Source organism: Bufo gargarizans, chromosome 5 (assembly GCF_014858855.1).
Source record: "Bufo gargarizans isolate SCDJY-AF-19 chromosome 5, ASM1485885v1, whole genome shotgun sequence".
NCBI lineage: Eukaryota > Metazoa > Chordata > Amphibia > Anura > Bufonidae > Bufo > Bufo gargarizans.
In genome coordinates, this window is record NC_058084.1 from 478,781,989 (window position 1) to 478,798,522 (window position 16,534).

The 16,534-nt window shown below is 48.1% G+C and overlaps 1 protein-coding gene across 1 annotated transcript in view; it reads right to left on the reverse strand.

Annotated features, from left to right (window-relative positions):
• LOC122939265 (serum paraoxonase/arylesterase 2-like) overlaps positions 1-16,235 on the reverse strand; it is a 43,897-nt gene extending 27,662 nt beyond the window's left edge. The window contains exon 1 of the mRNA XM_044295326.1: positions 16,083-16,235. Within this exon, the coding sequence (XP_044151261.1) occupies positions 16,083-16,156 (74 nt within the window). The 5' untranslated portion in view covers positions 16,157-16,235. The remainder of the gene's footprint in view (positions 1-16,082) is intronic.
• Positions 16,236-16,534: the final 299 nt, after the last annotated feature.

Below are 16,534 nucleotides of genomic sequence, written 5' to 3' on the forward strand. Positions count from 1 at the left end.
ACGGTACTGCGCATGCTCTGCGTGCTCTCCATTCACCAAAAATAGCTGCGTGCTGACTCGACTATTTCTGGAGCTCTCATAGTAATGAATGGAGGGCAGGCCACCACGCATGCGCAGTGCACTTCAGAGGCCCATTTCTGGAGATAGGAGCGGGTCGCATAGGTGGGACCCGCGACTATCCGTCATTGATGGCATATTCCTAGGATATGCCAGATTGTCCGCCTCGTCGATGGAGGGCATGCTGTTCATGCGCCGCTTTCTCCTTTCAGTGCAATGGGACTTCGCCTGCTCGAAAGTCCATGGCAGCGAATGGAGAGGATGCCAGGCAAGTCTCTGGATCACCCTCTTGGGGTCACCGCAGTACAGGGGTAGAGAAGACTGTGGCAGGCCATGGTCTTTCTTGCAGCGATCACTTGCAGCTCCTTCTCTCCTACACAGTCACAGATCCTGAGAACTTCATTCTGGTGTCAGTGGAAGCTCAGATTTTAAGGTGCCGTCAGGGTCGGACTGGGAACTTAAAGTAACTCTAAAAAAACCGTAAACATGGCCCTATTTTGTAGTGGGGCCCAAATCGACAGACGGCAGGGTCAACACAACCAGGTGGGGCCAGCAATACCATATTGCGGCAGAATACACCGCCCCAGCAGAGCCAAATGCCACAGAGCATCACAAAATACTTCCCCAAAAACTGCCTCTGCGGGGTGGCCAGCGCCAGCGTCCTGCCACCAGTTGCCTCAGGGTGCCAATACAGTTGATGTCAGGAGGGGAGCGCCATCAGATTATTACTTACCATGGACGGCGGCCGTGAGGAGGGCTCAGGCGGCCCCCTGGGAAATCTCCCTGTAGGGTCTATGCCCAGTCCACCCCCCGGTCCCACCCTCGTGTACCTAATAGGGGGCAGATGGAAGACAGTTAGGCTCCTTTCACATCTGCGTCAGAGCCGCTGTCACAGAGTTCGTGGAAAATAGCGGTGAGAACTTGTATTTCTCCGATAAAGAAACGTTCTACTGAACAGAAACCCAACGGATCCCATTATGGTCAATGGTATCTGTTTGGTTCCGTTCCTGTCACTCATTTAGTTTTTTTCCCATTATTTTCGGAAATGTAAATCGCTGATGTGAAGGCCGCCTCCTACTCAGGACTGCAGGAGGTTTGTTTGTAGTCTGTCACCGTGGAGATACACAGGTTTGCAAAGGAGCTGTGTGCACAAAACAGTCGGAGATTTATGATAAGCAGCTTTATTTATTTATTTATTTATTTTTTTAGTTACATTGGAACAAACCAAAAAGGCAATTGCAAATGTATACACGCCATTTATACAATCGGATCAATAGGTTTAGTTTTTTTTTGTGGAGCGGTTTTGGATTCAATGGTCATAGTCACAGCAAGAGAGGGCAGATAGTGCGGACATGGCCTCATTTGTCCTAACCTCTGCTTTTAGTTGATGTCCTGCCAGAGCCGGGATCGGTCCAGGACGTGGCCCCAGAGTGCACACTGCTGAGCAGCCCAGTCATCCCTTATCTCTGTCTGTGACCTCTCACTTGTCTCCATTCACCTTCTCACATCAGGACAAGCGAAGGTAACAGCACAAAGGATCAAGTCATTGCCTCCCATAAGGTCATCCACACTTATCTGCTGAAATACTTTGTGCTGCGGGGACAGCCTTGCTCCTTCCACTAGTTGCCTCCTCACATCATGACTCTGCCCCCTTCACACGCATCCCTGTCCTATCTGATCTTCTCCTGAAATACTCTGTACTGCTAGACTTTCAGTCTGTGGCTTCTCACTGGATGATGTTCCCTTGCTCACATCATACTAGAGAATGCTTCATCATAACCTCCCCATCTGAAATACTCTGTGCTGCTTTGCACTGCGTAGGTTCTGCACGCAGCGCAGCTGTTGGGGCTTCTGCTCTGTTGGATTCTGCTTGCCGTAGGTTGGTATAGCTGTAAGGACTCTGCCTCCCAATCATTGCCTGTTCATTCAGCTGCATCATCTCCTCTACATGGGGATGAATGATCGCTTGTATGATCATTCATCCCCAAAACGATTTATCGTTTGCTGGCAGCACATTCCTGATTACAGAGTCAAGGTGAAGATAATAAAAAAATTATTTCATAACTGTGGTAAGTAAAACCTGTTGTTTATGATTAAAATACATATAGGTATGACTACAATAAAGAGGAGGGTGTGGGAAGGTGGGGGCGCCCCAGACCCGTCTCTGTGCAGGTTGGTTGGGGGGGTCACAAACAGGTGCAAGAATATTGTGGGGAATAACAATATGGCAGCTTTTCGCTATAACGTGGGTTTTCTGATACATTATACATACCTTTAATTATTGCTACTTTCTTACACTAGGTGGTGGGGGCCCCATCTTGTTTTGCTGTTGGGCCCTATGAATTATAGTTACGCCCCTGTTTATGTATTGATCTGGTATTTATTTCATCGATGAGATATTACGCAGTGCTACTACCATATGGCAGTTAATTCCGTGGGTAGTATCTGGCGGTAGAACATTACATTCTGGATTTACCCTTCCAGGTTGTAGTCAGCTCATTATAGCGTGTTTTTAATATATATTTTATATATTCATACTTTTTTCTTTCTTTTTGTAATACACAGGTAACAATATCCAATGACTCAGTGTGGACTTTAGATTTTAATTGTGTATTTTGCAAATAAGCGGCGCTGGTTTAGACTTGCCTCTAAAATGCGTTACTATTCTTCACATTGCTGGTGCATTACGGGTTTTACCTCGTGGTGCGAATCCAGATCACAACCTTTACAGCTCCCTGTGGCCTATTAAAGGAAAAACTTAGAAGAAATAGCTTCCCACTACAAGACTCTATATGCCACTGGAGCCCGAAACGCGTCTAGCCTATCTTCATATGTGATACTATCACCATGCAGCATAGACATAGCAGCGCCCTGCTAATAGAGACTAGATTATTATTATTTTTTTATATATTTTTTTTTTTTATACTGTGTACTTTATGCAATCAGGATAATAATCTTCCTTATCCACAGACACATATTGGGTGTATATGTCTCTATATGTGATGTTGTACATGGTTTTACAGGTTTTATTCACCACTGTTACTCATTTTTTATTCTCTTCACCTCTAGTGCTGCCTCTGTCATCATTTTGGACTTATTCTGTTTTTGGCTCCGTGGTGCTGAGAGCCCGGTCAGTGCGCTCGGTGCCTATTACATTTTAGGAACCTGGTTTGGTGGTCATTAGCCGCTATCTGTGTATTAGGCCTTGTGCACACAACCGTCTCTGTTTTGCAATCTTCAAACCACGGATCCGCAAAATACGTATGTGGTCCGTGTGCCATTCGCATCTTTTTGCGGATCTATTGACTTTAATGTTTCTGCATTGTATAGGACGGATGCTTTCCGCGTCCATGTGTCCTTTCCACAAAGGGTACAACGTGTCCTATACTTGTCTGCAAAATGCATTTAACATTGAAGTCCATGGGTCCATAAAAATTCGGACGACACATGGACCGCCTCTCGCATTTTGCGGATTCGGGGTTTGTGGACTGCAAAACGGATACTATCGCGTGCATGAGGCCTGATGCTACATTCCTGATTACACCGTGTGATGGGCTGCCCACTAACAATGATTTTAGGTGCATTCTCCCAATAGATGAGCATTTGCTTGTTCGTCGGGTGATCGTTGGCGCCTTTATACCAGGCAGTTATCAGGAAGGAGCGTCCCTATTTAATGTTAATCCCCATTAATTGCTGATTCTCGGCAGGTGTGAAAGGTTCACATGGAAGGCATCAGAGTCGTATGTTGTCTGTGTCTCGTGTGTTAACCAACATGTGGGCTGTTTTTTGTCTCACACGTGTGTCACATGTTCAAAGTGCGTGCGTCACACAGCATACCCATATCGCTAAAATTTATCCATAATGCACTTGTCAGTAATATGGATTAATATTTACTGTCAGCCATGTCCTCACACCCACCATTAGCTGAAAGATAGCAGAGGTAGTGAACTCCACAGGAGGGCCCTGCTTCAAAGCCAGATAGCAGAAAACTCCTAGCAGGCCACATTTGATTACATTTCACACCTTCATTCAGATAGCACGGATCCTGTAGGAAAACCTCCCTGCAGGGGGTCTAAGCCATTCCCCAGTTCAATTAAATCTAGCAGACAGCATGGAAACAGCGATTTATAAGGAATTATGAATCGCCCGGCCATCACAGGCACAAACCGGATACATATTTGTGTCCCGGTGGCCACGATGAACATGCCCATGGTCTTAGTTTGGTGGTGGGATGCCAGGAAAGGGAGATATACATATCTCCCCACAGAAACCCAATAACAGTACCATGTTTGGACTCTACTTGTAGCCGGCACCCAGGCGGATCTGTTGGCCCCAGAACCATCTCCCTGTGACATTATGAGCCCTAAAAGGTTTTGTGGGTCATTGAGCTGCCAGGATCAGCAGAGGCCGATTAAAAGGCTTGTGCCAGCAAGCGGGCATGTCTTTTTCTGAAAGGGGGTCACATCGTGCAAATGTGTTTGGAGAGACCTGGAAACCAGCTGACATCACTGCCCTCCAAGTACCATAACCCAAGAGAACATTCATCTACCCGGTAACTGACTTGAACTCTGTGTAATCCTGTTTGTACCATATTACCTGTATTTGTAACCTCAGACCACTGTATATATTCTTAGTGTATATTGTGTTATATCTAATGTGCCCTTAAGGCGATTAAATATATAATTTGAATCTTGTGCTGTCTTGTATCTGGCTCACAAATCCCCACGTCCGTGTTTCGGCCTAGTTATAAGCTACCGTGGTTTCTTACCCTATATAATCCCGTTAGCGGACCGGCTTATATCAAACAAGAAGCTGGTGGTAGATTACCCGGGCTGAGAAAGCGCTGTTTTCACTGCTTGTTGCCTCTCTGAGCCCGCGTGGACAGGAGGAGTCTGTGTAAACTGTACCAAGCTGACCTTACATGCTCCTCCAGGAGGGCGTAACGTCACATCTTGGTAACTGGACACCATACCTTCGTCTCGTGAGCTCGACGTAGTTGACGTCAAGCGGGCACGAGGGGTGGTATCCATCACAGCACTGCTATGAAACTGACCCTTTTGATGAGTAGCGAGGGGCGCTCTCAGGGGAACCTGCCTTGCCCTGGTCTATGGACAGCAAGAATAGACGTCCTTTAGATTTGCTTTGCAAGCCATTCTAGAAATCACAGTCCTCTCCCTCAGGACGTCATATAGTATACAACAATAAATCCCTATCCTGGTGTTGCAAAACGACAACTCCCAGCATGTGGTGACAGCGCTGGAAGAAGCTGTCCTAAGGGTAAGGCCACACAGTCTGGTTTTCTGATTTGTGGAGTCATTGTGGCCTCATACATATCGCTTCGTAGATGTGCAGTGACAACTTGGTCACCTTATGCACCACATACTGGGACTTGCTAGCAATACTTGTCCCCATTCCACAATGTGGGGTTATCACTCCCAGCAAATCCAAGCCCGTGCAAAGCCGTGATATCTAGAGGGGTTTTCAAAAATATGGACTTAGTAAGGTATTCACCAGCAGTCTACAACCTATTGGAAAAGTAAGTACGACTCCCAGCATGCACTAACAGCCACTAGTGATGGACAAACATCGGCTGGGACGATTCGTGAACGCACAATCGCGTTCAAATGTTCGCGAACCTGCGCGTTCGCGGTGGGCCCCATTCACTGTAATGGCAGGCAAACCTGAAAAACCTTCAGGTCATATTTGCAGCCAGCAAACACTTACTAGAAGTACACAAATAGTCCCACAACATGGGCAGTGATATACCAGAGGGGGATCATTGGCAAAAATTCCCACAAAAAATATGTATTTTAATCAGGGGCCATTTTTATGCATCTTAAAGGGAAACTCTCAAAAATGTGCCCTGCTGGAGCCTAGAAAAAATTGTTTTCCTATCGGTTTGATGTATACAAATGTGCAGCACTCCACGTTTTTGTATCCTGCAGAGTCCATTTAAAAAATGCATACGTAAACGTAAATTTTTGAACGGATGCCACCGTACGGCATCAGTCTGAGGCATCTGTTAATGCTTACATTTTTGGTATGCATTAAATGGATAGCAAAAATAGGATGTGAACCCGGCCCTAGTGTCAGAATAAGCCCCAGTACACAGCGGAGCAGCGTGGCGGAGAGCGGAGGCCGCCATGTACTGACAGAGCGCTACCTGGTCCTGGTGGTCAGTGATGAGGACTGTGCTTCCCAAGGATCATTTTCTACTAGGAAATACAGGGCACAGTATAATACACTAGAATCTATATAATATAAAGATATTAGCCCTACCCCCGAATGATAATCATTTATTATATAGAAATACGTCTATGTTAGGTGTATTTCTGACACAGATTGCAAAGGTCCTCAGCACTGCAATCTGCATATTTTTTCCACTCCTGCCAGGTCTAAAAAAGGATGGCGTGGGCAGGGAAAGGAATACAGTTATGGCCATCCACTTATTAGATACCACCGCCATACAGTGACCGGATAACACCTCTGTACAGTGACCGGATAACACCGCCATACCGTGACTGGATAAAAGGGTATAAGAGGGCACAGTACAGGGAATGACTAGGGGCACTGCACAGGGTGTGGTAAGAGGGCACAATGCAGGGTATAAGGGGGCACAGTATAGGGTGAAGAGCACAGTATGGGGTGGGGGGCACAGTCACATGACCCTGTGATATTAGAAGGTCCTTATGGTGAATGCGGTTCATACGCCACCATAATAAGAGGAGTGAGACAAGGGTGTGATTATGTGGCTTGAGATAAAAAAGCTGTCGGCCAGTACAGGCAGAGCCGGTGCTACCATAAGGCAGACCAAGCTGGAGGGCGGAAAAATGAACCTTCTTTTTTTTTTTCTTTTTTAAATCACTTACTTATGAGTTGCGCCGCAGCTCACAGAGCGGCACGGGCCCGACAGCACTGCAACACGGTCATGGGGTCAGGCCAGGGCGGTGTGACTGGCGAGTGGCGCAGCGGCGGCGGGGTGCAGCAGGGACTGGAGCTGACTGCGTCTGTGAGTCTGACTCCCACACAGGCAGATTGCCGTAGCAGCAGGACAGGTGGGTAGGTGATCACTGATGAGCGGCAGAGTGCACGGCATCAATGTGTTTAAAAAAAATTATTACACAAACAACAATCATAAATGGAGGGGGGGGGAGGTGACCGTGACATGATGGGAGGGGGGACAATGTCTGTAGTCTGTGACATGGGGATGGGGCCAGGGCCGGCCGGGGGGATGATGTGCCATGGGGGGGGGGGGGAGAAATGTGACACAATAGGGGGTAATGATGTGATCATGATGTGACACGAAGGGGGTGATGTGACATGGATGGAGGGGGAGAATTGTGACATGGGGGGCTAATGGCTGACATGGGGGCTAATGGCTGACATAGGGGCATGATGGTTGACATGGGGGCATGATGACTGACATGGGGGGCTAATGGCTGACATGGGGGCTAATGGCTGACATGGGGGCATGATGACTGACATGGGAGGCTGATGTCTGACATGGATGGAGGGGGAGAATTGTGACATGGGGGGCTAATGGCTGACATGGGGGCTAATGGCTGACATGGGGGCATGATGGTTGACATGGGGGCATGATGACTGACATGGGGGGCTGATGTCTGACATGGGAGTCTGATCTGAGGCATTGGGGGTCTGATCTGAGGTCTGATTAACATTGGGCGTCTGATTGCTGGTCTGACCTGAGGTGTAATGGAAAATATATTTTTTCCTATTATCCTCCTCTAAAACGTAGGTGCGTCTTAGAGGGCGAAAAATAGAGTCCTTAAACCAGCCATTGTCTGAAGCAGAGAGAAGATACCAGGATCCACAGAGGAGAAGCCAGCTGCTGCAGACGGGACCAGGGCCAGGTGAGCTGCGACAGGGGTGGTCCTTCTGCGTGCGTTCTGTATTTTTCTCACACCAATCAATTGCAAGGGCTGTTATCGTCTGAAAGTATGAACAAGAATAGGACTTGCTCTGTAATTTGCAGAACAGTTGCAAAAATTCAGCCCCATAGACATGAATGGGTCAGAAAATGGCGGTTGTGTGCATGCGCTATTTGCCTTCTTATGGTTCTTTACATTGTTTTTGGTTTGTTTGTTTTTTAATTGTGCCTTTTATCTTGCAAATTTTTCAGCCATATTTACATAAAACATGAAAACCTCTCTGCTTTCACATGGCCGAACTATTGGAGCATTTTAGCCTCTGTATTACGGCTGCAACAAACGGACAGCAATGGCTCAACTGAACCATAGAGTTCTGGGGTGGGGAGGGGCACCAAAATGTAGCTTCGCTTGTGTTGGCAAAAATCCTTGCACCGGCCCTGAGTACAGGCGCCAAAAATTAGGCAATAGGCATTCACCTGACAGCAAAGAACTTTGGATTCTGTAGCTGGAGGTACATTAGGCGGTCACAGGATAAATATGTAACTGTCGGCCAGTACAGGCCCCAAAAATTAGGCAATAGGCATTCACCTGACAGCAAAGAACTTTGGATTCTGTGGCTGGAGGTACATTAAGCGGTCACAGGATAAATATGTAACTGTCGGCCAGTACAGGCCCCAAAAATTAGGCATTCACCTGACATAAAAGGCCTTTTATGCCACTGTATGTACATAAGACAAGGACGATTCTTTGTTCTGGGTGGTGGCGGATATGTGTGGGCTGGCATGAGGAAATTCAATTACACGTGGTCATCAGAGGTGTTGAATTCCTCCGAGATCCATGCCTCATTCATTTAAAAAAATGTGAGGTAGTCCACACTGTCGTGAGCTAGGCGAGTGCGCTTATTGGTCACGATCCTCCCTGCTGTGCTGAAAGTCTTTTCAGACAGGACACTCGATGAGGGGCAAGCCAAGATTTCCATGGCAAATTGTACCAGCTCTGGCCGCAGGTCAAGCCTGCACACCCAATAGTCCAGGGGTTCCTCGCTTCTCAGAGCATCCACATCGGCTATTAACCCGATGTAGTCGGACACCTGTCGGTCTAGGCGTTCCCTGGGACTGGATCCGGAGGGCGACTGTCGATGGGTTGGCTGCAAGAATGATCTCATATCTGAAGTGACCAACACATCTTCAAACCGCCCGCTTTTTGCAGGCGTGGTAGGATTGGTACCCGCACCTGTTTCGCTGTGGGTGGAAATTCCTCTGCCAGTGCCCACAACAGCAGAATGCAGCATCTCTCGCAGCAAGGCCTGGAAATGCTGCATTCTGACAGCCCTCTGTGATGCTGGTAACATGTCCGCCATGTTGCGTTTGTACCAGGGGTCTAAGTACGTTGCCACCCAGTACAGGTCCTTGACCTTTATGCTTTTTATACGGGGGTCCCTCTTGAAACACTGGAGCATGAAGGCCCCCATTTGCACTAAATTGAAAGCGTTGGGGCGCCCTGGCTCCTGCTCATCTCCCAGGAGAATGTTGTCCTCGGTCTCCTCCCCCCAGCCACGGACAACACCAGGGATCCCCGAAAAGCCTGCTCTTCTTGCTTCTCCTCCTCCCCCCAGCCACCATCCTCCTTTGACTCCTCTTTAGACTCCTGCTGACTTGTCTCAGATGGAGTAGCCCCCCTGGGAATTAATTCAGCATTGCGACTTCCTCCTCTTCCAGCTCCTGCTCCTCAACGGCTTGATCAATGACACAACGCAATGCACACTCCAGAAAGGCGTAAGGTACAATGTCACTGATGGCGCCCTGGCTGCGACACACAAGTTTGGTGATCCCATCAAATGGCCGCAGAAGTCTGCATGCGTCGCGCATGAGCAGCCACTGGAGTGGTGAAAAGAAACCAAGCTTCCCAGAACCTATCCTACCACAGAGTTCGTACAGGTAGTCATTAACGGCGCGTTTCTGCTGGAGCAGCCTATCAAGCATATACAAGGTGGAGATCCAGCGCGTCGGGCTGTCAGAAAGTCAGACGTCTGACAGGCAGGTGGTATCGCCGCTGAACGTCAGCAAGGCGAGCCATGGCCGTGTGAGATCTTCTAAAATGGCCAGAGATTTTCCTGGCCTGCCGCAAGATGTCCTAGACCGCAGGGTATTTGGCAACGAATCGCTGCATGACTAAGTTCAGGACGTGTGCCATGTGTAATTTTGCCCTGTTTCACAGCGCTCAGCAGATTGGCACCGTTGTCACACACCACTTTACCAACTGTCAAATTGAGCGTGGTTAGCCACAGATCTGCCTGTGACCACAGAGCTGAAAGAAGTGCAGGACCGGTGTGGCTCTTGGCTTTCAGGCACAACAGCCGCAGCACAGCATGGCAACGTCTCACCTGGCACGTCGAATAGGTTCTGGGGAGCTTGGGGGGGCGCAGCGGAAGAGGCGGTAGCAGTGTAAAAGGAGGAGTCAGCCGAGGAGGAGGCGGAGGATGGGGTAGGAGGAGGAGAAGAAGAGGCAGGCCTGCATGCAATCCGTGGCGGTAACACCAAATCCACACGGGTGCCACGGGTTACATGCTTGACAGCCGTCAGAAGGTTCACCCAGTGGGCAGTAAAAGTTATGTACCTTCCCTGCCCGTGTTTGCTAGACCACGTGTCTGTGGTCAGATGTATCTTGGCACCGACACTGTGTGCCAGAGATATATTCACTTGCCGCTAAACGTGGCCATATAGTTCAGGGATGTCCTTCTGGGAGAAATATTTCCTTCCGTGGACCTTCCATTGCGGTGTGCCAATGGCCACAAATTTTCAAAAGGCCTCCGAGTCCACCAGTTTATATGGCAGTAGTTGGCGGGCTAGCAGTTCCGACAAGCCAGCGGTCAGCCGTTGGGCATAAGGGTTATCCGGCGTCATAATTTTTTTACGCTCGAACATTTGGGCCACGGAAGCCTGACTTGTGCCAGATGAACGCGACGACGACACGGCGGAAGGTGGAGTGGAGGAAAAATGGGAGGAGAGAGGAGAAGGAGAAGAGGCAGGACGTGAAGCGCCGGGAGTGTGGTTTTGTGGGTTCTGACGGCATTGCTCCCACTGGGCTCGGTGATGGGAGGCCAGGTGCCTTCTTAAGGCGGTCATCCCTAGGTGAGTGTTGGGCTTACCGCGACTTATGCGTTGACAGTACAGGCTGCAGATGGCAACACTATTATCAGCAGCTGACACATTAAAAAAAGCCCACACTGCGGAGCCATGTGCCAGGCGTCCTGGGAACGCCAGATGTGACCGTGCATGGTGGATGGCTCGCTCCAGATACATTTGCAGTCTACTTTTTGCCTCTTGTGCAGTGCAAGTTCTGCCTGCTTCTCCTCCTTCTCCTCCCTCTCTGCTGCTCCGTCTCTCCCTCTGAACTCCCTCTTCCTTTCTTGTGGGCACCCACGTGACGTCCATAGACACGTCATCATCATTGTCACCTTCACCACCACTGACATTAGAGATCTCGGAGTAGGCAGCAACAGCGGGGACCACCCTCCTTGGGCTGATCTGGGTACTGTCGTCAGACCGCTGGGTGGCGGCCGTTGTTACTTCCTCTTCCTCATCCGATGCCAAGAATGGCTGCGCATCGGTAAGGTCTTGGAATGGATAGAAAAATAATTCCTCTGACTCGAGTGGAGGGGCTATGGTGGTGGTGGTAGTGGTGGTGGTGTCTTTGGGGGTGCACACAGCAGAGAGTGAGGAGGGGGCAGATACAGAGGATGAGGAGGGTGCAGAAGTGGAAGGCTGAATAAGCCACTCAACCAACTCTGGTCTGGTGCACCTGTCTGACTCTACCACCCCTGCGGAACTGTCCGGCCTCTTCCTCTGTCTGTCATTTTCAAAATGACCCTGTGCCAAAGTCCCTAGAGAAGAGCAGCATTTGTGGATGCTGATATATGGCAGGCCTCAATCAGTTCTTAGTTGAAGCTGGTATATCACACTCAAGCAGTAATTTTGTGGACGCAGGTATATGGAAAACCTCAATCACTATTTTGTGGAAGCTGCTAGATCGCAGCCCTTAATCAGTATTTTCTGTAAGCATAAAAATGCACTATAATATACTTTCTATGTTAGAAAGTATATTATAAGTATATGACACCCCTCAGTGTATCACACCTATCGATAGCACAATGTTACCAGTCCTTAAAAGGACTTTTGTGGCCCTATTAGCTAGCGTTTGGTGTCCCTGACTCCCTAAGTTCCTAACAGTCCTGTCCCTGCTCCAAAATGCAACCTCTCCCTACACTGGTAAAACACATGTAAAATGGCTGCCAGATTGGGTTCTGTGATAAGGTAGGGTGTGTGTCCATGTGCTGAAACATCTCATTTGGCTGTCCTGTCCCCCCTGATGGATGTGTCATGGGACAAAGTTCGGCGCAATGCAAAAGAATTATGGCAGCGCGCGGACATCTCCATATGTTCGCATGTTCGGCGGATCGCGAACGCGCAAAGTTCGCCGCGAACAGACTGCCGGGTGATCCGCAAGGCCATCACTAACAGCCACATGCTGGCTCCAGCTTTTGTGAGGTACAGGTTGGAAACTATGGTCTATAGCGGAGATGCTCAACCAGCGGCCTTTCAACCTGCGACCCTAAAAGGTTGTCCAGGCATTTTGTGAGTTCTAGTTTTGCAACAGCTGGAGGGCCGCAGGTTGGGCATCCCTGGTCTATAGGGTCACAAAGCAACAGATAAGATAAGCCTTATTAATGTCGCATCAGTTGCTCAGTGTGCACACAGTTCATGAGAGGAGGTAGCTGCAACAGAATACACGTTGGGGTAGGCTCACATCCAAGGGCGTTGCTAGGGTCTGAAGACATCCGGAGGCACGAGCCCACGTGAAGCCACGCCCCCATCACCACAGGGGGGGCTTCACAGTAGTTATTAACCCCTTTCAGCAGTCCCCCCTTCAGTGAATGGGGGACTGCTGAATGGGGTTAATAACTACAGTGAAGGGCCTAGCTGTCTGGGCAACCCCACAGATCATCCATAACAGTGCCATCCACAGATCCCCCTCCCCATAACAGTGCCATCCACAGATCCCCCTCCCCATAACTAGTGCCATCCACAGATCCCCTCCCATAACAGTGCCATCCACAGATCCCCCTCCCCATAACAGTGCCATCCACAGATCCCCCTCCCCATAACAGTGCCATCCACAGATCCCCCTCCCCATAACAGTGCCATCCACAGATCCCCCTCCCCATAACAGTGCCATCCACAGATCCCCCTCCACATAACAGTGCCATCCACAGATCCCCCTCCACATAACAGTGCCATCCACAGATCCCCCTCCCCATAACAGTGCCATCCACAGATCCCCCTCCCATAACAGTGCCATCCACAGATCCACCTCCACATAACAGTGCCATCCACAGATCCCCCTCCCCATAACAGTGCCATCCACAGATCCCCCTCCCCATAACAGTGCCATCCACAGATCCCCCTCCCCATAACAGTGCCATCCACAGATCCCCCTCCCCATAACAGTGCCATCCACAGATCCCCCTCCCCATAACAGTGCCATCCACAGATCCCCTCCATAACAGTGCCATCCACAAATCCCCCTCCCCGCCACCCACAGGAGTGTACATTAACATTTTAAACTGTAATCCTAATCCGTATCCTGCAACTTTAACTTTAAGTTTAAATCAGCGCTCATCTCTAGTCTTTACTCCATCTTACTCTCAGCTAGTCAGCTCCAGTAACAGGCAGTGCGGGCGGCGCTCACTCACTGACGCCACGCGCCTGTGCCGCCTAGTGGGAGGAGCAGCGGCCTGACGTCAGTGAGCGAGCGCCGCCCACACTGCCTGCTGTTAACGGAGCTGAGTAAGACTCTAGTAATAAGATGAGCGGCTGATTTCAAGTTAAAAGTTACGTCTGCAGGCGGATTAGGATTACAGTTTAGAGTTAAATATATGTGAGCGGCGGGGCCGGTGTAGCGCAGGAGAGTCAGAGCGCCGGCCGGCCCTGCCAGTGCCAGCAATCATTCGGGGCACTGGTCAAAACATCCGGCGCTCAAGCCCCAAATGTTTTGACCTAACGACGCCCCTGCTCACATCACCATTTAATTTTCTTTCTTGTGATCAGAAACAATAAAAAATAAAAAAAGGGATATTTTATTTTGAGCATCCGTTGTGCTTATTTTTATATTTTTATTTTGCATCTATTTTAGCCATTTCCGTCTGAGATCCGTTTATGGAGGACTTTTTATTCCATCAAAAAAAAAACAGAATTGCTTTCTGTTCTTCTGATGGATCAGAAGAACGGACAACGAAGTGGAACAAGTATGGATTCAAGGATTGTTGCCCATCCTGATACTTCATCTTAGTTGCTTTTTATATCGGTTTATAGCCATCGGTAAGAAGGACCTGTTAAACCTATCCATTCCGCACTTGAGCTGGAAAAACTCCTGATTCTGCACCAGTAATCACATGTTATTAAATTTTTTGGGGGTGAATCCCCCATTTTGATTTGTTTTTTTCCATTACGCCATTCACTGTATGGGATAAATATTTTAGTATTTTAATAGTTTACGCATTTGGGACATGGCGATGCCTTTTGATCTTTATGTTTATTATTGTTTATTTTTATCTCAATTCAGGAGAAAGGGAGAGTGATTTCAATTTTAATGTTTTATTTAAAAAAAAAAAAATTATTTTTTTTTTGCCCCCCCCCTCCTTCCCCACGACTAGGAGACCAGAATATGCGATTATCAGATCGCTTTTAGTTTAAATTGTAGTTCAATAGCACTACATTGTAAGCCTGGTTTGCTGTTATCCTATAGAGCCCTGCCACCTTTAAGCCTCCATAGAACCTACAGCTCTGATATGCTGGGTCTCTTCAGAGACGCTGCATGGCGGAGTCGTTTCCGGCCCAGAAACGCGAATTTAGAAGCTGTAGTCACATTTGATTAACAGTTAAATGTCTGCGATTGGCATTATTGCCAGTTGTAGACATTAGTCCCGGTCCTCTGCTGTTTAAAACAGGAGATACCTGATGGCTATGGCACCCGCTGGGCTCACGAGTCGGTGTCATATTTAAATCCCCTGCTTTCACCATACATGTTCAGAGCTGGGAATCAAGGAGTTAATAATGATCAGCTGAATGGGTTCCTTCTTCTTGCCAGACTTCACTATCATCTCTTTTGTCTTTGTCACAGCCCATTTCCCGCACACCAGTCGGAATAATGGGCAGTATGGTGGCTCAGTGGTTAGCACTGGTGCCTTGCAGTACTGGGGGTCCTAGGTTAAAATCCGACCGAGGACAACATCTGCATGGAGTTTGTATGTTCTCCCCGTGTTTGTGCGGGTTTCCTCCCACACTCCAAAAGCATACTGATAGGGAAGTTAGATTGGGAGATCCTTTGGAAACCGCAAATGGTGTAAATCGCTGCGTAATATGTCAGCGCTATGTGAGTAATATAAATAAGAGTCAATACAGGAGACATATACAGGTGAAACTCGAAAAATTTGAATATCGTGCAAAAGTCCATTTATTTCAGTAATGCAAATTAAAAGGAATTGCATTAATGCAGCTTAAAATTAGAATTTTGTGAAAAGGTTCTATATTCTAGGCTCAAAGTGTCGCACTCTAGTCAGCTAATTAATCCATACCCCCTGAGCAAAGGGGACCTCAAAATTGTGACTTTGGGGTTTCATAAGCTATAAGCCATAATCATCCAAATTATAAGAAATAAAGGCTTGAAATATCTCGCTTTGCCTGTAATGAGTCTCATGTGTTAGTTTCACCTTTTAAGTTGCATTACTGAGATAAATGAACTTTGCACAATATTCTAATTTTCCGAGTTTCACCTGTAGATCATTCTAACAGCATCAACCACCATAGATACAACGTATTCAAGGGAAATGTCAATGGTGTCCCTCCACAAAGCAGGATGGGTGGGCTATTTGACCCTGCTTCCCTTGCAGAGAAGCATGATGGGACTGATTGTTCTACAAGACCCAGTTGTAATCTTTTGACAAATTATATAAATAAATACAACACAAAGATACAATGTATCAGAGGAGAAATCTCCCCTCAAGCATCTCTAGGGTCTAGGAAAGTTACATTTTTATATAGTTCATCAGCTACAAGTGTCTGCAAAGTGACTACTTACCAGAACTTCCCCAGTCTCTCTCCCACACTAGCAAGGAGCACCCCAATAAAGGTGACTTTGAGCAGAACCCCCATGTCTGCGACCTGTCAGTGTCAGGTCCCTGCGCTGTACTTTATCAGTGTGGAGCAGATAAGGAGGAGCGATGATCTGTCATCTCTGAGCCCTGCCTGTGTGTGGGATCTGCCCATGCCCTGGTTGACCAGGAGACTTCCCCACCACTGGGACTTAATTGTGGCTATCAGGGCATGATGGGAGTTGTAGTTTTGCTGCAGCTGGAGAGCCACAGGTTGGAGATCTCAGTTGTAATGCACTGAAGAAAATGGAAACATGGAGAGCAGCAGTGACACGGAAAAGTGATAAAATATGGAAATCTTTCAATATCATTGAATTGCACTTTCATATAGTTATAGTATATATATGGACAGGATAGCTTTAAGGGTGCTGCCAAACCT